The sequence below is a fragment of the Entelurus aequoreus genome, linkage group LG12 (assembly GCF_033978785.1).
Source record: "Entelurus aequoreus isolate RoL-2023_Sb linkage group LG12, RoL_Eaeq_v1.1, whole genome shotgun sequence".
In the NCBI taxonomy this organism is placed as follows: Eukaryota; Metazoa; Chordata; class Actinopteri; order Syngnathiformes; family Syngnathidae; genus Entelurus; species Entelurus aequoreus.
In genome coordinates this window covers 54,594,588-54,618,492 of record NC_084742.1, presented here as the reverse complement: position 1 = coordinate 54,618,492, position 23,905 = coordinate 54,594,588, and the positions used below count along the sequence as shown (strand labels likewise).

The 23,905-nt window shown below is 38.5% G+C and overlaps 2 protein-coding genes across 5 annotated transcripts in view; both read right to left on the bottom strand.

Moving 5' to 3' along the window:
- LOC133662347 (serine/threonine-protein kinase B-raf-like) overlaps nt 1-9,182 on the bottom strand; it is a 38,593-nt gene extending 29,411 nt beyond the window's left edge. For both annotated transcript variants that reach the window (XM_062066271.1, XM_062066272.1), the window contains exon 1: nt 8,990-9,182. In XM_062066271.1, coding sequence (XP_061922255.1) covers nt 8,990-9,145 — 156 coding nt within the window. In that variant the 5' untranslated portion in view covers nt 9,146-9,182. The remainder of the gene's footprint in view (nt 1-8,989) is intronic.
- A 4,427-nt stretch (nt 9,183-13,609) lies between these two features.
- LOC133662889 (small ribosomal subunit protein mS33-like) lies at nt 13,610-20,516 on the bottom strand. Of its 3 annotated transcripts, none has more exons than XM_062067071.1 (4): nt 20,433-20,466; nt 20,304-20,367; nt 17,131-17,350; nt 13,610-14,217 (listed from the first exon to the last, which is right to left on the bottom strand). In XM_062067071.1, exons 3-4 carry the CDS (start codon nt 17,343-17,345, stop codon nt 14,112-14,114), a joined length of 321 nt encoding a protein of 106 aa, XP_061923055.1. In that variant the 5' UTR covers nt 17,346-17,350; nt 20,304-20,367; nt 20,433-20,466; the 3' UTR covers nt 13,610-14,111. The 3 variants fall into 3 exon arrangements, with proteins under 3 accessions (XP_061923055.1, XP_061923056.1, XP_061923054.1); XM_062067072.1 differs by having other exon boundaries at nt 13,611-14,217; nt 17,131-17,347; nt 20,433-20,516; XM_062067070.1 differs by having other exon boundaries at nt 13,612-14,217; nt 17,131-17,347; nt 20,304-20,495.
- Nucleotides 20,517-23,905: the final 3,389 nt, after the last annotated feature.

Here is a 23,905-nt window from a genome sequence, read left to right as displayed (position 1 = left end):
CAAAGTAATACAAAGTGCTCGCCTGTACGTTATCAAAAATAACCAGCCTACCGGTATATGAAAAGTCAGTCTTTAATCATTGTGTCATCGTCTTCCTCCTGCGTACTAAAACCACCGAAATCCTCTTCGTCGGTGTCGGAGAAGAACAGGCCGTAAATAAGCCGCACCGTTGTATAAGCCGCAGGGACCAGAACGAGGGGAAAAAGTAGCGGCTTATAGTCCGGAAATTACGGTAAATGTGCAAACTGATCCTACTGGCTGTGCTCCCTTATGACAGTGAGATGTAAAGAGCCATACGCGGACCAAGGGGCAAACCTTCTGTTACCTAAACACAGACAGTTTTTCCCGGGGCCCCAGGATGTCAAACCAACAGCTGAGTAGCACAACCAACATTTTAAAGCGCACACAGAGATGTATCAAGCTTGTGAATGCTGCTACTTACATCTTTTGGGACGTTGCTGATAAAATTTAAAAAACATCAATTTTTTCCGGACTTAATTCCTAAGCTTGGAACCCTGCAGCTTATACAAAAGTAATCTATGTTTTTTTTTTGCCAACGGCCATAATGTTTTGTATACAACAAACTATTATAGTAGTAACACAGACACAGAGACTAAAAAGATGAGTTATTAATTGTGCAAAGGCACCATCTTTTGGACGGGTTCACTCACTGCTGGTTGAAAGTCTACAGTATTTCCTTCTGTTTCATGCCTCGAACCAGAAGTATACGTGCCATTCCGTCTACTCGTCGTCCACAGCATTCCCACTCGTATGGTTTCTTCATTAATCACTCCAAGCAATGTTTGTAAGTTTTACAATATTACCAAAACAATTCATACTTAAAGAGTCACATGTTTGATAGTCGTGTTTTATGCATATTTGCTATTGTAATGTAATTAAGCTAGCGTCGTTGGCATTAGCTAATATGCTAACACGTTGACAAGTGTCTATGTTAGGACTATTAACTTAGTATGTCAATCTTTTTGTATTGTTTTAGTTTCGTAAATTCCTTCGTAAATTTAACAAAACGTCAACGTGGCGTTACTGAGTCAGTTTTGTTTAATCAGCCGGTTTACTACCGTGTCTCAGGCACCGTTTGGAAACCTGTAAATAACCATTATTTTAAATATTTATGTGTAAATATGTAATTTTACAACGTATACTTTATGTCTGCGGTGCGGCTAATACATAGAAAAAAATGTTTCCTTATAAAATGTAGTGGGTGCAGCTTATATACTGGTGCATTCTATAGTCCAAAAAATACAGTGCATATGCACTAGATCACTTTAGTCTTTCATAATTTTTACTTTTTTTTATTGCAATCTGAAGCCGAAATATCCAACATTCTGGTTTCAGGGCAAGTGAATGAAACACATTATGTTTCCCTTGAGGGACTATTATTGATTAGTAATAAAATATGACATTCATTCATGAGAACACTATGACATCATCCACAACTGACCGGCATCCATTAGAGAATGATGAGACATCATTCAGGTTCATCCAGTTTCAAGCCAGCCTTTCGAATCAATGAAACCACAGAATATCCCAGTACAGAAGTTCATGGGATGGAAACAACTTCATATGCTTAGTTGTATGACTGCCAAACTTCACTCCATTCTCTTTTTATCTGTGTGTTGCAGGAATAGTATTGAAATATTTGCAACACACTTTGCATTTTAGTACAAGCTTTGTTATCTTCTCTGTTTTGATTTCCACAGCCACTCAGAATTAGTTAAATTAATTGAATTAAAAAAAAGTACTCTGCTGGTTTCCAACAAGCACCTCCAGTGCTTGGAGACACACTGTAGCAACTACACCACCATACAAACACAAATAAAGTGGTGTGAGTGGTAATACGAGAGAAAGAAAGATGCAAATCTGGTAACAAATGGAGGAAGAATTAATTCCCAAGAAAAACAGCATGGGGTCCATCGTCTCACGGTGGTTTGGCTTCAAGCGGGAAGATGTTTAACAGACAACCGTAATATGTCAAGTATGTGGCAAAAGCGTTATTACAAAAAGTAGCAACACTACTAATTTGCACCATCATTTGAAAAGTCACCCGCTAGAGAATAAAGAGTGCTTGAAACTCCGCATGTCAACATATCCGGCCGGTGCCACACCAACAAAATGCCCAAGCAACCAGCACTGACCCAATTGAGCCTGGCGTCTTCCATTTCCACACCAACACCGTATGAAAAATATAGTCAAAAACAGGAGATAACGTCCGCAGTAACCTACCACATAGCGGAGGACATACACAATTTGATTTCCTATTATGCAGCTAATTTTTATTTGATAGTTATTGAAATATCTTGTGTGACATCATGCACAAAAGTGCACTTTATTTGTTTTAAACTATTGTAGTGGCGTTCTGTACAAAAAGTGCACTTTAATTTAGTGTTGTTTTGATATTTCATCTTAGTGACATCATGCACAAAAGTGCACTCATAGCTTGCTTTAAAATGTCTCTGACAATCTTGCACTTTGTTTTAAAATTACATGAAGGTTTGTGCCACTGCTTAATAACTGTTTAATAAATACAGTTTTGGTAAATTGACTTACCGTATTTCCTTGAATAGCCGCAGGGGCGCTAATTAATTTAAAACCTCCTGTCACTCCGGCGTTTACCGCAAGCCGGCGGGATGGCCGTGCATGCGGTAATTATTTTAAAACCTCTTCTCACTCCGGCGTTTACCAAAAGGAATGCGGTAAATTTAGGCGTGCGCTTTGAGTGTGATGTAAGCATACCATCATGAAAAGCACATTTAATTAAAAAAAAACGTTATTATGGTCTTACCTGTACTTATAAATGGAGTCCATTTGCAGCTCCTTCTGACCAAAAGCATCGATAACTTGTTTATAGAAGTCTTCCTTATTTTCTTTCTTCAGTTTTAAAAGTCTCTCTGTCTCGATGGAGATATTCCTTTAATTATTACCTCCTGCTTCGATTGAAAGTCCAGTTTAGAAAACTGTTTTATTTTAGATACCGGTATGTAATCCTCCATGTTAAAAAAAAAAATCTCTTGCTGCGTGTAGTCACTTCTTCTGCAGTACCGGAAGTCGCAAGAAGGATCACTAGCGCGGTAGTGCCCTCTACCACCAGGAGGCGGGAGTCATTTAATGACTTATACAGTATTTGACACACGCAGCTACGGTATATTAATAAAACATAGCTGCTTACTGTTCTTTTTAGCATACTGTACAGGTATTCAATAGCTTGGACCTTAAATCCTACTGAATAGCTCTTTATCTTTTTTCCTTTGTGCAATTGCAAACTACTGAAAGCAGCTTCCTCCATTTTGAAAATAAGGACAGGTAAAGCGTCACTCGTGACGTAACGAATTTGACCCGGCGGAAGTTCTAGCCATATGCTAAATATTTTGCGAAACGAGTTTGACCCAGCGAAAATTATAGACATGCGATAATAAAATTTATATTTTGCGAAACTAATTTGATCCGGCGTTAATAATGAACCGGCGATAAGGCCAAGCATGCGTTAATTATTTTGAGGAACGAGTTTGACCCGGCAGTAATTCTAGACATGCGAATACTATATTCCCTCCGCCAATTCAAGGAAATACGGTAGTTGTGATTTCCCTCTCTGCATGAAAGCTTACAATTAGCATATATTAATGCAGTATGAACAAGAATGTTTTAATGTAGACACATAGAATCATCATACTGTTGTGATTATATGCATCAAGTGTTAATTAAAGGCTAAGGCAAAATATCGAGATATATATTGTGTATCGTGACATGGCCTAAAAATATTGAGATATTAATAAAAGGCCATATCGCCCAGCCCTACCTCAAATATTCACTATTTACTTTATTACATGATGTAAAAATAATCAATGACACTCCATTTGTGTAATTATTAGCCTCAACCCGAGTGAATCAAATGCTCATGCTAACATGCTAATGCTACATCTGATGTGTTTGTATTATTTATATATTGTTATTTACAGCTGAAATGGACCTAAAGGAATCGCCTGACCTTCATGAATTCATCATTTACTTCGGGGACAACTTTCGAATTGTTAGACACTGAGGACAAAAGACTGACTTTTTATGAACAATTAGGTACACTTTATTTTTAAATCCTATTGTTTTGTACATTATTGCTTTCTATTTATTTTACGTACACTTTAGTAAAAGAACTCTGACCTAATAGTGTCTGTTTATTTACATAGTATCAGTGTAGAAATACCGGTATACTTAAACCATTTCTCCATACGTCATCAGCCTGATTTGTATAAACTACCCTGAACTGTGAAAGGCGGTGGAAACAAAAACCACACACTTCTACAGGAACCTATAGTTAACTTAAAGTTCCTGAACTTTTGGTGGAAAAAGGGCCTAACACTTATTTTACATTTTAATTTTGTATTTCACTGCGACAGCCTTGCTAAAACTGACTGTTTGTGTCGCATGCACACACTAACACACTAATAGAATGACATTGATAAAGACTTTCCATTTGAGGAGATGCACAGGACAGTGTTTCACCCTTATAAGGGCCGGATGATGAACTATTACTATTACTCAACGGGGTGTTGAAAAGAAGGATGTTTCCTGGTATTGTCTGCTGCTCATGCCGCCGGCAACTTTCATAAAACTTGGTCAGTGGCTTGAAATACTGGCTATGAATATTTGCTTTTTCAAAGTGTGAGACAATGAAACGTGGGTGGCCTCCTCATAATGTAATTTCAAACACACTTAAAGGGGCTGTTTGCAATTTGCTCACATTTACATTTTCCATTGGCTAGCTTCTGTTACCATTACTGCTTTAAAGTTCAAGTTAAAGTACCTATGATTGTCACACACACACTAGGTGTAGTGAAATTATCCTCTGTATTTGACCCATCATCCTTGATCATCCCCTGGGAGGTGAGGGGAGCAGTGAGCAGCGGCGTTGACCGCGCCAGGGAATCATTTTGGTGATTGAACCTCCAATTCCAACCCTTGATGCAGAGTGTCGAGCAGGGAGGTAATGGGTCCCATTTTTATAGTCTTTGGTATGACTCGGCCAGGGTTTGAACTCACGACCTACCGATCTCAGGGCGGACACTCTAACCGCAAGGTCGCAGTGAAATACAAAATTAAAATGTAAAATACGTTTTAGGCCCTTTTTTCACCAAAAGTTCAGGAACTACGCTAACTATAGGTTCCTGTAGAAGTGTGTGGTTTATGTTTCCACCGCCTTTCACAGTTCAGGGTAGTTTATACAAATCAGAATGATGACGTGTGGAGAAATGTTTTCGAATATTTCTACACTGATACGATGTAAATAAACAGACACTATTAGGGCAAAACACATTTGTGTAAAAACATTATTTTGACAATTACTATGTTGTGTAGTAAAATGTTTTACTGGCCCGGAAAAAATTATTGGTGTTTAGGGCGGTCACACACTCCATCTCGTCAACACGTACGCGCAGGGAGCGCGTGCATACATACAGTACAAAAGCAGTCCAAGGGAAGCAACGAATAATTTGCTGTCATGTTGTTATGATAAAAAAAAAAAAAAATTTCAATGACAGCTAACCAAATCACTGTTATTAGCTAACAACACCCAAAGCTAAAGCATGTGCATGTGTTACGTACGTACGTGGTTACGTCATTATGTCCTAGAAGCTGGAAGAGGGTGGTATAAACTGTGTAAAGTACATTGGGCATCTGTGTAAATGTTGCAAACAGCCCCTTTAATTTGTGAAAGACAATACTTTCGGACATAGCAGCAGGGTAGATTTGCGGTGACGAACAATTGTCAATGATGGATACATTAAATAAAAACTGCACTTTAAAAAAAATGTTTCCCATCATCCACAATCCAATATGAACAGACACCTTTCTGTTTTGTGCATTCAAGATAGCAATTCAAGTTTTCACTAACAATGCAGGTAAGGTCTATGAATATTCTCATTCATTCGGGTCATTGTAATCCCTGGCCATTCCATCGATCGCAACTGGACTGTTTGGGTTGTTGCAGAAGTTTAGCCTCTCATCCGAGTAGGCTTCATCAGTTCATGCTCATTGACTTAGATTGGTCAGATCTAGTCTAGCGGCTGATGCCAATACCTCAGTAGGCTTCATAAGTTCGTGCTCATAGACTTAGATTGGTCAGATCTAGTCTTCCACTTAGTTTGGTCAGATCTAGTCTAGCGGCTGGTGCTAAAACCCCAAATATTTATATTCATTAAAAAATGCAGGTAATGGTAATCCATCTCATACTCTTCTAAATCCCACCAAAAAAAATCCACTAAACTCAATTTAACATGGCATGACTGCATTATAACCACGTTATAGTGACATTGTTATTGCCGTATCTAACACAATGGAACTGCATTTCTGGCGTAATGACACAGGGCCTCATGCCAGTAGCGGGAGAGTTACTGGAGCTGCTGCAGCTAAATCACCTTTAAGTTTGAAAAAGTTAATGTTAGGTTACAAATCGTGCCTTGCACATGTAAAGAAATTCCACATGCTATGCTAAAAATTCGGACCGACAGAAGCAGTGCATCCTGGCTCTAAACTTACGACCAACAGCATCCCTAGGAAGACCACAGTTCTTGTCCAGAACCAGATGCAATTATATATGGACTTGGATTTAAAGTCAAGTACTTACATATTTTAAGTGGTGATAGGGTGCTTAATTCCTAGACTTTATAGTACTGGTTGATCAGATTAACAAATCCACGGACCAAAATTGAATGTGGGTTAAGTCATCTCCTGTGATTCTATGCTCGAAAGAACAGAGAAGTGAAGGTAGTGACACACCAGAGGTGCCATATTTGGAGAAAGAGAGAGACACGTCGTAAAAAATACAAGTGAGACATACAGAGAAAGGGATAAACAACACAAATAGAGGACAGAGAGACAATATACAATAAATAGAGACCGCTGTCTACGAGGAGAAAAGTAGTCGGAACTTTCACCCAGAGTGCACATACTTGGGTTCATTCTTCCCAAAGCACCAAACCAGTGCAAGGGTTTCTTACAAAGATGACCACATACGTTGTGACAGCTCAATATGAAGGACGGACAACAACCATGAACTCTAAGAACACCCAACTTTGTCTACCCGTCACCAACAGTTGTCAAGAGTTCCAAGACAGATCACACTTTTGACCTTAATAATAATAGCTGCACATGTTACATCCTGTCAGGCTGCTCTTAACAAAAAACATAAGAGAGCAGGAGCTTACTTGGACTGTAAAAGTGACAATGTGAAACGCCACTATGAGACAAAGCACACCATTTTAACCAAACTTGCACACTTAAAACTGAACTGACTGCACTGGAAATTTGAAGTCTCAGAGCCCAGTATGAACTATCACCTGAATCCTGACCCATTCATTCACAGCTGCAAATAAATGTTCCCTCATAGTTTATTATATTTTGTTAGTATTTATTTTTACAAATTTATTTTGAAAATATGTTTTTATTTTACAAAAAAATGAAAACGATACATTGAGACAATAAATGGGCAAAATATTTCTGAATTCATAATTGCTTAAACCAGTTTGGATTGTCCGTTGTTGATTACATATTAATACCATAATCATCATCATCCATCATCATCATGATGATGATGTTGACATATTAATAACCAGTATAATCATAACCTAATTTAAACTATAGCAGGCATTCACTTCAGAAAATTGTCTCTAACTGGGCGTATTTAAATTTTACTTGAATACCCCTGCGCTAAGCCCTAAATATAGGACCTTGTCTCAGGGCATTCAATCGATCGCAACTGGACTGTTTGGTTTGTCTTAGAAGTAGGGTTGCAAAATTCCGGTAATATTCAAAGTTGGAAACGTTCCATGAGAATTAACAGGAATATATGGGAATTAACGGGAATTAATGGGAATAAACATTGAAATTATTCTCTGCATTTGACCCATCACCCTGTGTGGTGTATATGTATGCACTGTGAAGTATGTCTTGTATACTGTATGCACTGTGCAGTATGTGTGTATACTGTATGCACTGTGCAGTTTGTGGAGTATACTGTATGCACTGTGCAGTATGTGGTTTATATGTATGCACTGTGCCGTTTGTGGTGTATACTGTATGCACTGTGAAGTATGTGGTGTATATGTATGCACTGTGAAGTATGTGATTTATATGTATGCACTGTGCAGTATGTGGTGTATATGTATGCACAGTACAGTATGTGGTGTATACGGTATGCACTGTGCAGTATGTGGTGTATATGTATGCACTGTGAAGTATGTGGTGTATACTGTGTGCATTGTGAAGTATGTGGTTTATATGTATGCACAGTACAGTATGTGGTGTATACTGTATGTACTGTGCAGTATGTGGTGTATATGTGTGCACAGTACAGTATGTGGTGTATACTGTATGTACTGTGCAGTATGTGGTGTATACTGTACGTATGCACAGTACAGCGTGTGGTGTATACTGTACGTATGCACAGTACAGTAAATGGGTATATGTATGTACAGTGCATAGATACAAGTACCATGTGCAGCTGCATTGCACTGCACGACTTGAGTTAGCTTCCACTTCCCTAGATCACCATCACTCATAGGCGCACAAACAAACGCGCACGTACACACGAACACCCGCACACTCTGGGTGGTTCTGTGCGTGTAGATGCACCAGGATTGGGGGGACGCAGTTAATTGCGTGTCTTTGTTGTGTCAACAGCGGCGTGCGTTGTGCGGTGGTGGCGCACCAGGCTGCAGCTGCAGTGAGCCAAGCCGAAAAGGAGTCAAGCAGGCCCCAAGTAAACACCGACCCCACCGGATAAAACCTCCCCCGTCAAGCCACCGCATGCCCCCGCTTAACACAAGCCGATGTCGGTTTGTTTTCGCCGAGCCTCTGTATCGCCTCCATCCGTGAAAGAGCCGGTGTTTCCGGAACATCTCCATCCAGTTCCCCCCGCTTGGAGCACCGTGTGTCCGCTCTCCCCTTTCCCCGTCGCGCCGCTGTCCGGTTAAGCGCCTACCTCCTCATCCTGCGGACCTCCAGGAATCTCCACCGGACAAGAGGGGTCCAGCGCAGTGCCCAGCTCCCCCAGGGCCGGCTCCATGCCCGGCTGCCGCTCCGAGGTGTCTCCGTTAAAGACGGGCGGTGGGGACTCGGCGCTGCTCAACGCCGCCATTTTGAAGTGTGAGAAAGTGAGTGGAAAATAATAAGGAAACAGGACGGACAGTAGGGGGCGACAAAGACACCACCTACTATTTATACCGGATCACGTTATTACATTATATTGTACACAAATATATAATACAATTGACAACCCATATTATCTTGTCTTTCCTATATTTCACTGCTCTAATATAGTTACATAGGTCATTGCTATTGGGTGAGCGATACTGCAAAATGTAGTACTACCAAATCGATACAAAGTTGATACACTGGAATTAGATATTGCTTTGTCAGTAGTACAATGAATTAGTACTTTACTACAATACTAAATTGATAGGATATTTCAAGGATAGACTATTTTAACCTGAAATTAAGTACAGATACTTCAATTTATTTTAATCTGCACTAGTTTCCATACCTAGAGCAGGAGTGTCAAAGTCAAAGCCCGCGGGCCAAGACCGGCCCCCGAATGAATCATCTATGGCCCCCGGGATGATATTTGATTAGTATTAGAACCGGCCCGCAGGCCACAGCCGCCTGCTGCTGTTTTGAACGCACCAATACTCCATCCGTGTTGGCGCTAGGAATTTTTAAAATGGGGTTCCAGGGACCCATAAAGTCATAAACATGGGGTCCCACAGCCAATTTTTGGGGTCCCACTTTTTTTGAAAATAAATGATAAATGTATGCATTATCCTGTTGTATCTCACATTCTACATTGTGTTTTGGAAAAAGGTCATAAAGTATACTTAATTCATTAAAAAAAATAATACAAAAGAAAACATTTTTATGCATATGTAAATGTATTCAGTTATAAACATTCATTCACTTTTTTCTATCCTTCACAAATCGAACCTTTACCACTGCCGGTATTTTTTTCTATATTTTTATTGTAATATTTTCAGAATGTCCAAAGACATGCACCTGGGGATAGGTTGATTGGCAACACTAAATTGGCCCTAGTGTGTGAATGTGAGTGTGAATGTTGTCTGTCTATCTGCGTTGGCCCTGCGATGAGGTGGCAACTTGTCCAGGGTGTACCCCACCTTCCGCCCGAATGCAGCTGAGATAGGCTGCAGCACCCCCCGCAACTCCGAAAGGGACAAGCGGTAACAAATGGATGGATGGATTTTCAGAATGTTTGTTCTATTTTTGGCCAAAGTAAGACAAAGAAAACAATCTGAAGTTGTCTTTATTTTTTAGTTTTAATGCCATGATTTTAATAGTCCGGCCCGCATGTGCACATATTTTCCTCCATGCGACCCCTGAGCTAAAACGAGTTTGACACCCCTGTTTTACAGGGACCGTGTTGACGTTGTTAATTTTCCTAAATGTGCACAGTTCCTATGTAGTAGTAGTTGTATATGGTGCTTAACATGTTAATTATATCCCTACCCAGTGGGATGTTTATGCCCGGAATTAACAGTAGGACTGGGCAGGTGAATCCAAATATAATGATAACAAGGGAAGTATCGGCATCTGTAAGATTGGTATTTTTCAGTTCTCTTCTATTTATTATCACACATACCCGTGTTGCTCATATTGTTACATTATTGATAGTTATATTCCAGTGACGTGCCTTTACGCCAGGGATTGATGCCTTTGGAGTTTTTTGTGTTTGTTTTAATAAAACTAAGGCCCGCGGAAATGTGCGGTCCGTCGGAGATGTCATGAGTTCAACCAGGGATCCGTATCCTGTATTTTGATCATTTTAAGCATACTGTACGTGGCGTATTGATTTCATAAATTATTTTTTTTTCAACATCACTGATTACTACTCACAGCAGACTTCATGAGAGCCAACAGACATAATAAAACATCACTTACTGTACAATGTTTTCTGTCATTAGGTACCCGACTGACATGTTCATATATTCCTGTTCAGATAAAGAATGACTCATAATCTCCACGAAGAAAAGGGGGGTGGAACCAACAGTCTTTTTGTATTGTCCTAGCCATTTTTGGGTCTAAATTGGATGCCAAAGTTGACCAAATTGTCGGATTACTTCCTCATCCATCTACTATCCAGGTGAGAGGCATGAAACGAGGCAAAAGAAACGGGTAAGCAACTCACAAATCGTTCATGTCAACATTGGCACACAGGCTTCGCTATAAATAGTTTGTCTGCATTAGCGCTTATAATAACAATACCACTTATACTTGGTTAATATTGAAGTCATGAAATGTAAATGTAGTATTGTTGGCACTTTTTGTATATTTTTTTATTGGCTTTTATGGGCGGAATAGAGGACTGCCCATCGGCTCCATTGTAAGCAGATTTTTATTTAAGTGTATGTTCAAGTTAGAATGCATTACAAAAAAAATACACCCATGGTCATGTCTTTCATTGTAAACCAGGGATAGGCAAACTATGGTCCATGGGCCATATCCGACCCGTTGGTCTTTTTAAACTGGCCCGCCAACAGAACAGAAGTGAGCAAAGATCTGTTTTGAGAATTACCACCACACAACTGATACTAGAAAGAGTGATCAACAACACTGCTTCCATTAAAAAAGAGAATGTAAGTGTTAACCCTGTAATACCATTTTTATGTTTCTTTGATGTTCTGATATTATATTGTTGAAAATAGATGCATTATATATCAATAGCCCATGTCTGAGAAGTCTACTCTTAGTTCCAACAGATGTATTATGCTTTAAAGTGCATCATGTGCTCGCCCAGCCCTCCTGTCAAATGTTGAAAGCCAATGTGGCTTCTGAGCCAAAACGTTTTCCCACCTCCCTCCATCCATCCATTTTCTACCGCTTGTCCCTTTTGGGGTCACGGGGGTGCTGGAGCCTATCTCAGCTGCATTCGGCGATAGGCAAAATTCCCCACAAACTGCAGCTTCCGCTTTAATATAGACTCTGTTTTAGACCAGTTGACCTGACGCTCCTCTCCTGCATTGAGAAGTTATCAGGTGGCCACGGACAATTCCTGGAGAGGTAACAGTCGGGAGGATGCGCTAGCTGTTCAAAGTCGTGACCCGGGGTGGACCACTCTTCTACAACCCTCTGATAACCTTGCAATGGACTGGACTCTCACATTAACATGAATAATTTAATAACTGTACATGAACTGAACTTGGCATCTATTGCAGCCTGGGGGGTGTTTTTATTTTTTCTTCACATTTTGGGTTTTTTCTTATCCGGATGTGGGTTCAGATCAGGGGACGTCGTGGTTAGTGCAACCCTTAGAAGCACTTGTGATTACGAGCTATATGAATAAACTTTGATTGATTGTTCATGCCTCACCCGTCTCCCACGACTGCACAGCCCTTTTATATTCATATATAATCATATGGTTTCCAGACAATATGTTGATTTGGGGTATTTGAATGAGAGGTAATCTTTTATTTATTTTTTTGCTTTTATTTAGTTTGCACAATCAACTTTATTTCACTCAAACAATTGCATGTAATAATAAAGAGTAAGTGTTCTATTTTGTTAGTATCCTTCCAATGATACTTTTAAACACATTAATTTATGTTTTGTTTGCCTATTTGTTCTGTATTTTTTTTTGCTAATATAATATAATTAACACATTTTAAGGCAAAAATAAGATTATTCAATGATAATTTAAATATTAGAATTGGAGCTGGGCAAACTGGTCCTGTATTAACTTGATAAAAAAATAGGTATACATTTTTTTCCCTCTAATTTCTGTAATGGTTTACCCTATATAAAACTCTTTTTGAACCACATCTAAACTACTGTAATGTCATCTGGTGTAACACCTTCCCTACCTACCTTCACAAATTAGAATCCATGCCAAAGAAAATCATACGGGCCCTGTCATGGTCCAAGTTTAATGCCCCCACTCGACATCTATTTCATAATTATCATCTTTTAAGACTGACAGAGTTCAATATTTATCAAAATGCTTGTTTAACCTATCAAGTCATCCACAGGCTGAGTCTTAGGCTTTGTAGCTTGGTTCCTATCTACCATCCCCAGCATGCCCACAACACTCTTAGATCTGATATCAGGTAAACATCGTCTACTGGCTTGTACCGATCGAAGTGTTGTATGCAGGGGACCTAAGATTTGGAACCGGCTTAATGAGAGCCTCAAGATGCAGTATCCATTCTCCAACTTCAAAAAGAAACTGAAAACTTACCTATTAACCACCTATCTCTAATGCTTCATGTGGGGTTGACTACTGTTGGGTTTTGCATGGTCGAATGAATGTATGTATGTGTATGCATGCTTTAGTATTATTATCTTGTGTTTATCATATAGTGTTGTTTTTGTTGTTGTTGTGCTTGCTACCATTTTTCATCATTCCATGTATATACTGTCCTCTGGACCCCCTATCAAAAGCTTCTTCTAGCTTATTTGGGGGACCCTTTCACTTACCATTATCTTTAAATGATATTCACTACTATTGAAATTGTTCTATGGTATTGTGAATAAACTTGAAACTTGAACTTGAACTTAATGATACAAAATATTTGTCCATGAATGTTTTATATTTACAAAAACAAATGTAAAGTACAGCATTATTTCTTCATGAAACATATTTGTATGGTGAAAACAAACCATTCATTCGGGAGGAGCTCAAAGTAATGGAGCTCCTCCACATCGAGGAGCCAGATGAGGCGATTCCCCCGAACGCCTTCCTAGGACAGTGTTTAGGGCACATCTGACCAGTAGGAGGCCACAAGGAAGACCCATGACAGCTTGGGGAAACTATGTCTCCCGGCTGGACAAAGTGGCTGGGGAGAGGGAAGTCTGGGCCTCTCTGCCTAAGCTGCTGCCCCTGCGACCCGACCTCAGATAAGCAGAAGATGGATGGATGGAAAACAAACACCACATTTTTTTTGCCGCAGAAAACATTTACAAAAGGGACTCATAGTTTATTTTTTACTGTAGTCAGCATCTTCCTTTTCATAAGCAGAAACAAACTTGTTGATGAAGTCACAGCAAAAAACAATTAACGGTGTTAATAGTCCTGTTTTAGGCATGAATGTTGCGGCTCATTTCTTCTTGGCTGCTCTCTTGCCCTCTCCCTTCTTTGGTACGCCTTTCCCTCGCAGCTTCCTCAGGCGACGCATCTCTTCCTTGAAATCCTCATGCTCGTCCCTACAAACCAGTGAAAGGAGACGTGTAAACAGACGTTTAAACGTTTAAATAATTGGTATCAGTTTGCAATAGAACATAGACTACAATTTCCTATACTTATTTCACAACAAATACATTTGGACAGCCGCAAAATAATTGTGTGCAACAGGAAGTGTGTCTTGCATCATGCATTAAATACAAGTGGTCATAAAAGGCGCAGTATTTGCCATTTGAGCAGCGATCCAGCCATACAGGGTACCTCCACAAGCGCGGCGTGGAAGCGTGGAGAACAACTCCATAAGCTTGCCTAGCGATAGTGCTAAGACAGAGCCTGTAGACATTTCCCTGTCATTTTTTAACAGCCCGAGGTTAGTTTGCAGACCACTGCAAAACATTTTCTTGGCCGGTGGCACATTGCAGAGTTAAATTAATAATGAAAAATAAAGCAAAAAGGAAACATATAGCAAAAAGACAATGTAATGATAAAAAGCTGAAATGTTGATACTGATAAGTAACAATAATAACTGAAATATTTGTCTTTAAATACATGTACAGTGGTACTCCGGCCAATGTGCAAAACCAACTTTTCTGAACTGATGGTCATGTTTTTGTGTATTTGGGATCTGCATAAGTCACGAAAATTTGAAATCAAACCGTGGAGACATTGTGGAGGTCTATATAAAATATGCTTGCCTTCCTTCATACTTCATCGAGCCGTTTGGAATTTGCTCTGTCCTGTGCCGTCAGCGGACATCTCCATATATGCGAGAAATATACCCAAAGATCTTTGCGCGAGTCTACCATTGTAGTCCGATGCTGGAGTCAATAAGCTCCTTATTTCGCTATCCTCTCTCTCTTATTGTAAGGCAGATTGGCTTGTACATGCACCCTCTGCTGTTTCCATTTCTAATACAAAATAGCGTACAGTTCTAACTTATATCTGTCAGTATACGCCAATACAAAAAAATACAACACAGCTGACGAGGAGAAGACACTTGCCAAAGTGGAGGCACGTAAATAAGACTGCATGGCGCATCTGAAGAGACAGTCAGAAAGCGACTTGAAGATGGTCTGTAAAACATAATCTATGCAAAATTTTGACAAAAAAACCACCAATGCATGTTATGTAGACCACAAGATACTGTTTTAGATGTAGAAAATCATAATATGACCCTTTTAAGCCTGACCAAAGCAAGTTTTCCAATAGGAAGGAAACCATGTAAATCAAAAAAATCCATTCCACCCCAAAATATGTTAACACAAAGCACTCTTATTTATAGAACAGTTACAACTTAACAGGTTGAAAACAATGAATATTATCAAGGCTTTTGTCAGGCTGATTAAAAAAAAAACAAAAAAAAACTAATCAAATATACTAAAAAAGAAGACACTCATTAAAACTGATGCAACTAAATTTACATATAATCCGCAGTACTAAAATACATAAATTCTAACTAAATTACTAATAAAAATAACATGTTTCTTAAATACAGTAAACTGTCAAAATTAAAGTGCAAATTAAAATACAGCTTCACCACTTTAGTCAGAATTTTTGCACTTAAGAAACTATGATTTTAACTTTAGACTTTGTTTAATATTATCATTACTGCCACAAGTGGTGTAAATGTGTATTACGACTGAGTACCGCTGCGGTCCATATGGACCACAGCTGAGAAACAGATATTTTTTGGCAGCCCTCTAGGAGGAGCTCGAGGCCCCATGGTTAAGAGACACTGCTATGGACCACAAGGGGCTAGCAGCTACAAAACAGCCAAACACACATGTAATAAGTGTCCTTAATAGAACAATATTGCAGTCTGAAACACCACACTTTTCAACATAAAGAAGTATCAAATAGTCGAATATTACTTCCACATACAAAGTCTCCAGTAACAAACATGTCCGCATTATCTAACTTACTCTGTCATGAGCTTAGCTTTAATAACTGACCACTAGATGACGCCAAAACAAATTATTCTTCCACTTCCATTTGGTCCTGAGTAGTCGTGAGTTCAATCCCGGGCTCGGGATCTTTCTGTGTGGAGTTTGCATGTTCTCCCCGTGACTGCGTGGGTTCCCTCCGGGTACTCCGGCTTCCTCCCACCTCCAAAGACATGCACCTGGGGATAGGTTGATTGGCAACACTAAAATTGGCCCTAGTGTGTGAATGTGAGTGTGAATGTTGTCTGTCTATCTGTGTTGGCCCTGTGATGAGGTGGCGACTTGTCCAGGGTGTACCCCGCCTTCCGCCCGATTGTAGCTGAGATAGGCTCCAGCGCCCCCCGTGACCCCGAAGGGAATAAGCGGTAGAAAATGGATGGATGGATGGCACTTCCATTTAAAGACTGCATTAGTCTGTAATAAGTTGAGTTTTTCATATATATTTGATTGTTCTGTAATTTTACTTGATCAAGCCTTTTCAAACATTGTACACTACACAATATTATGAGTATGTACTATGATTTTTGCTGATATATCTGATTTTTATCAGTATTGCCCAATAGTCAAAGTTCCAATAGCGATATTGCATCAGAAGAAAAAAAAAAAGTGGTATCGGGACAACACTTGCTAAAGCTTTTCTCTATCTCAACATCTCCACCTACAATTATAAACCTTAAAGAGGTTCTATCCTGCTCATTTCACTTTTAATATAATATTGAATCATATTGGCATACTTAAGTTTATTTTAACAAAATACTCCATAAATATCAAGGTTGTGTAATGTCAGTAAATAGATGGGTATTGAAAGTGACTTGTTGTCGCAAAGACCATAATGTTCCATTTGTTTGTCGCGCTGCCTTTTCAAGCTATTTTAATTTAGGATACCTAAATGACAATTCCATTAAAAGTTTTAAACTAAATATCCTCTGGCATATGTCACCTAATTACATTTATCCAACACAGCCAAAATGGCTGTCACAAAATGCAAATTACCTGAATAATCCCATGAACCTGAGCTTCTTGGTCATGGCGTAGTAAACATTATGTTGTGGGTACCAGTCATACACATCCTTCTTCTTGGCAAAGGGAGGCTCCCGGAACAGCTCAACCACCTTCATGGATTTGGAGTCTGTGGTACGCACAACATTTCCGAAGATCTGGGCGCTCAACCGAGACATGCGCAGTGCATAATTGGAAAGACCGGCCATACCTGCTGACAGTAGCAGACAGAAATGAATATGAGAGGGGAAGAATTGAAATAAATGCTGAAATAGGGCTGGGCGATATGGTCTTTTTTTAATATCTCGATATTTTTAGGCCATATCGCGATACACAATATATATCTCAATATTTTGCCTTAGCTTTGAATTAACACTTGATACATATAATCACACCGGTATGATGATTCTATGTGTCTACATTAAAACATTCTTGTTCATACAGCATTAATATATGCTCATTTTAAACAGGGGCGCCACTGACTCCCATCGTTAAAGGTTTGTTTGATATACTTTGAATTACTTTTTTTAAAATGTGTATTTTTCAAATTTTTTTAACAAGGCACTTACTGTAACATACATCTATATCTGCAATAGGGCTGGGTATCTGTACTCCATACCTTTCAGGTATCGACCGAAACAACCCGATACCAAGTAGTATCGAAAGTGCGTCCGTCAAACGATACCTGCAATCTTTTTTTGTACCCAGATCAAGAAAAAAATACTGTGTCTATGGTTTTGCTCGCAGCCAATCACTGCAAGCATTCGATTCAATGCGCCATGTGATTGGTACACCGCCGCAACAACAATAGTTTGTATGGTGGTAGAGCGGGTTGAAGCAGTACATAATTGACTGTTCATCATTCCAAGATGCCGGCAGCAAAGCGGTAAAAGGTATGGTTGTACTAGACGCCTGTGGCGCCGGGTACAAATAAATGCACACCATGCGGCAAGATTTCAGGGAAAACGGGGAATACCAGCAATATTATTAAACACCTCATCAGGCACGGAGCAAACTTAAGGGTGGAGAACTGTACTGTGTTATAAAAGCCGGCTTCTACAACACCAGCATCGTCGTCATCTCAACAGAACACTGCTCAACCGTCGATAACTTCAGGTAATGTATAAATGGTTACTATGTTAACAGTACTCATCCTTTGTGTGTTAAAACATGTATTGTCAAGTAAATCGTTTTGGGCATGTTGTAGGCACGTGAGCTAATGCTAGCTTAGCTTGTTCACTAATTACACAGCCAAAATAACACTGTTGTACATGTCTGTTCAGTTATTTAATAAATATTTGAGCCCTTAGAAATCTTGAATGGGGAGGAGTGGTGAAAATTACGCAACATACTGCATTTTCACATGATTAATATCGAATGAAGTACTCAGTTGGTATCTGTATCCTTTTAAGGGTACTGGTATCAAAAAAATGTAAACGATACCCAGCCCTAATCTGCAACCTGACAAAAAGTAGACTTTTAAATGATCAGTATTGTGAATAGGGTTGCAAAAGGGTGGAAGTTTACGGTAAATTTCCGGAAACTTTCCGTAAATTTACCACGGGAAGTTAAGCCCGGGAAGCTTGGAAATATTGAACATTTGATTAATCAAAGTTGGACACCGTCCATGGGAATTAATGGAAATTAACAGGAAATTTGGGGTAATTTATACTAACCATCATATACAGACAAACATTTTGTGGTCATAATAAGCAGACATGCATGCAAACATTTGTAATACAAATGTATTTTTGTGAGCAGAACTTCATCAAAAATGTTGTATGTAATCTTGTATATGATATTGTAATTCAAACAAAGATTACAACAAAGAAAACCATGGTAACAGTGACTGCGTGCATGAAAATAACTGCCTTAAAACAGGTTGATGGAAGTGAAAAAGTCTTCACGCATGCGTGGACCGAGTGTGTCTTCCGGTACCGATTGAGTAGTTACAGTAAAAAGAGAAATAAAAAATGTGTGCTGCAGAGAAGGAAAAACGTGTGGATGAAACAGGAATAGTCAAGTCGACAGTATGGCAGTTTTCTTTTTTTCCAACCCACGTCTGTACCCTATTCGGGTGTACGGAAACAGGTAGGAACAGCCCAGTGCAGGGCAGTATAAATAAAATAAATGCCAAAATACAACAAATGTGCTCCAATGATTTGGTCCAATAATATTTAAATAATAATTACTGCAAAACATGAATTCATTTTCATACTTAAATAAGAATAACAGACCAAATTAAATGTTACATGTAACTTCCTGGCAGTAAACCGGCAGAATAAAGTTATTTTCAGGTTTCTCTATGTTCACATTTAGACTTAGACAAACTTTAATGATCCACAAGGGAACTTGTTCCACACAGTAGCTAAATTACAAAGGATGGAAAGTGTAAGGTTGAAAAGGATAATGCAGGTATAAAGTAGACAAAAAATGTACCGTAGTAGCAATATATTTCTTCACACATGGCAATATTTTGTTATTGCACCTTCATTAAATAGGTTAAGTGTTTATTGTGATTTTAGAATTATCTTTACATTGATTGTTTTCCATGGTTGTGTTGACATGTCCTTTCCTTTCTGCCTTGATAGCCGAGGCAATTATAATCAAAGGGAGGTTATATTTGAAATAAAAAAAGTTAGCATTTCTTATGTTTTTTCTCCTGGTCCATATTTTCCGTAGGTCATAAACATATCAATAAGTATCGATATCCATCAATATAAAACACTTATTTCGCAATACCGTTTTCAGCCACATCGCCTCGTCCTAATAATCATATACTTTAAGGTGTCAGGGGTTATATTTTAACATTTTTTTATAATTAATTTTCACTGACGAAGTGAACCACTGTTAGACATAACTATGTGGCAGAAGATGCTTTTATTTTTAAGCATATTTCGCACTGAACATTTGTGTGTATTATTAATGCTGAGTAACTAGACAAGTGTAATGTTACGATCCCTTGTGCAAGAGGCAAGTAAACCCTAAACGACTTCTATCAACTGTATGTTTTAGTGAGCACTATCACGATATTGTATGTTGAAAATATCAAGTACAACCCATTAAAATATAATTTGCAGGCGATTACTGTCGCTTTACCTTCCCAGTGCAAACGATAGCCACATGGTACAGTACAGTACAATATGCTGACAGATAATATTTCTTACCTTAACTTTAAGGCTCTATTCACTCTAGTACGGTTGCTTGGGCTCCAAAACACAGGTAATACATCTTAAAACAGAGTCAATATTAGTTTTAATCCATGAACTGGGCAAAAAACTGCTGCTGAGTATAACCTTCACTCGAATAGGTCCACTTCCGCCTATACGTTTGCATCTAAACTGTGATTGGATAGTTGTACGACTTCCGGTTTTATCTAAACTAGTTTTTAATTTCTCCAATGGTTTATGCTTTTTCTATTTTACTTTTATACATGATGCATTCACTTAACATTAGACCAAATGGACGCGTATGTATTGCTAAAGTGAGCGTAAAGGGCGTTTTATAAGATTTCCCAACAGGAAGTCCGTCATTAACAAGTCCGCCGGTTTTGATGACGCAAAAGTTCCGCTGTTCTATCAGTTTAGGTCATAACTATATTCGTCTTTGTTTAGGTTTGGAAAACACCTTTACTCATCATAAAGTTTGTGATCGATTTTTTTAATCATAAGAACCCCTCTCTAACATTTTGGATATATTTTTTCTTTTTCATTTTAAATCTTTATTTTATTTATAATCAACATTCAAGAAAATACATAATAATAATCAAAACAAATAAAGAAACAGTACAAAACAGCGCCACGGGGTTGTAAACTCAATAAAGTAACTAAAATAGAATGCAAAATATATATACCGTATTTTCCGCACTATAAGGCACACCTGATTATAAGGCGCACCTATGCTTCCATTAGATGGAGCTGCGCTAAAGGGGATGTCAACAAAACAGTCAGATAGGTCAGTCAAACTTTATTAATAGATAACAAACCAGCGTTCTGAAAACTCTGTTCACTCCCAAAATGAATAAACAGCTGATTTATTATTTTCCCCGAGGTAAAGTCAGTGACGTGGTGTTTTGTTGATCTTTTAACAACAGCAAGGTATAACATGTAGTGCAACATTTATATCACATAGTCGAGGGGAACTTTTCCCTGATTCAATAAACACGTAAAAACCAGTGATACTGTTACAGTAAATCAAACGTTAGTGCAATCACAATATAGTAACACTCGAAATACTGCAGAGCAATAACAATATACCAATAACTCAACGTTGCTCAAACGTTAATGTCCCACAACACAACACACAAAATAAACATGTAAAGCACACTTTATGAAGTTATTCCTCATCCACAAATCCCTCAAATTCTTCTTCTTCAGTGTCCGAATTAAACAGTTGGGCGGATACGGCATCCAACAGTCTCGTCGAAGTCTTCATTGATCAAGTCAGTGTCGCTGCTGCTCTATTCCCGTGTTCTACTGCGTGACTGATCGTCTTAAGTTTAAACTTTGCGTCGTAAGCATGTCTCTTAATAGGAGCCATTTTGGGGTCTTTACATAAACAAACAAATGGAAATGAAACGGCATGCCTCGCGCAGTCATATATCCCAGCATGCACCGCACGCTTCTTCTTCTTCTTCTACGGGGGCGGCTGCTTACTGTAGAAGAAGAACTTCTTCTACGGGGGAAAATTAAGTTGGCGGCTGCTTACCGTAGAAGAAGAAGCACTTCTTCTTCTAAGGGGAAAACTTTATGAAAATGAAGTTTAGGTTTGTTGTGGCTCAATATTGGTCCATATATAAGGCGCACTGTCAGCTTTTGAGAAAATTGGAGGTTTTTAGGTGCGCCTTATAGTGCGGAAAATACGGTATGTAAGAAAATGTAAAGCCATAGGCTCAGACAAGTTCCGTAAATAATTCAAATTTGGAGCACAGCTTTATAGTTTTCACGGTTTTTGGTTGTCAGAGGTAGAAAGCGTTTTAAAGTAAAGTTCTAATTCTTTTATAAAGGCACAAAGAACAGGTCGGGTATTGAGAAACTTACATTTATGAAGATAAAACTTAGCCAATAGTATGAGGTTGTGAAGGTAAAATAGGAAGTCCGTCATTGTTAACAAGTCCGCCGGTTTTGTTGACGCAAAGGTTCCGCTGTTCAATCAGTTCAGGTCACAAATATATTTGCCATTGTTTAGGTTTGAAAAACAGCTTTACTCATCATAAAGTTTGTGTTCAATTTTTGACTCATAAGAACCCCTCCCTAACATTTTGGATATCCGAAAATGGACCACAGTCCCCAAGTGAGGGCCACTAAATCTATTTGAATGGTCACGTGAATATAGCAGGAAGTGATTTCACCCAAACATAAAAGGGAAAAGCGGTAGAAATGGATAGATGGATATAAAGGAACAAGTTAACGAACAATATATACTTTCCCGTTTTAAAGCTCACTTAAAGCAATTTACCAGTAGTAATAACTTTACATGTTGTCAAATATAATGAATACGTATTTTTGGAGGTCATAAGAAAAGCCGTCGGTGTGTCCCACTTTTCAGTGATCATCATCCATCCATCCATTTCCTACGGCTTGTCCCTTTCGGGGTCGAATCATATTAAACAGAAATAATAGGTCCGGATTCTGAGAGGTAAATGCATTTCACTCTATATGCACGAGGGGGCACCAGATAACGCTGAAAAGAAAACAAACATCATTCCTTTTATCTACTGATGTTGACACTTTTAAGTATATTTTGCATACAGGGGGGGCTGAACTTGGCCTTTTCCTGTGAGATGTCCCTATTGGAATATCCTGGTGGCATATATTACCGTTGGGCTCTAAAGTATAATAGATCATTACACATTGCACACCTTTAATCAATTGACAGAACTAGTATTTATTCTCCAAAAGAGACAAGCGGTAAACAAATGGATGCATTGATGTTTTGAAAAAACATAGTGGATAATGTTTGCCTATTATATATTGTTAAGTGTATTTAGGCAGCACACCAATGCAGCTGGGAGAGGCTCCAGCACCCCCGCTATCCCGAGAGTACATTACCGGTATGTATATATATATATATATATATATATATATATATATATATATATATATATATATATATATATATATATATATATATATATATATATATATATATATATATATATATATATGTATATATATATATATATATATATACATATATATATATATATATATATATATATATATATATATATATATATATATATATATATATATATATATATATATATATATATATATATATATATATATATATATATATATATATATATATATATATATATATATATATATATGTGTGTGTGTACAGTCATCCCTTTTGGTTCTGGACCTATACCACAATAAGATAATTTCCGCAAAGTAGGAATTATTCATTATAAATCGGATATTGTCATGGCCCGAGCACAACAAACCTGTATACTACCTTCTAAATACCATTTTTAAAACGAGTATTAGAGCCCTCGAGACATTAAATAACACTCTTTAGTCACTCTTTAGTCACCTTTAGTTATAGTAATATGGGTTTCCATGGCCGAGCAGCTGCATCTAAGCCATCCATCACCAAGTCCAATGCAAAGTGTTGGATGCAGTGGTGTAAAGCACGTCGCCACTGGACTCTAGAGCAGTGGAGACACCTTCTCTGAAATGGTGAATCACGCTTTTCTATCTGGCAATCTGATGGACGAGTCTGGGTTTGGAGGTTGCCAGGAGAACGCTACATTTCGGACTGC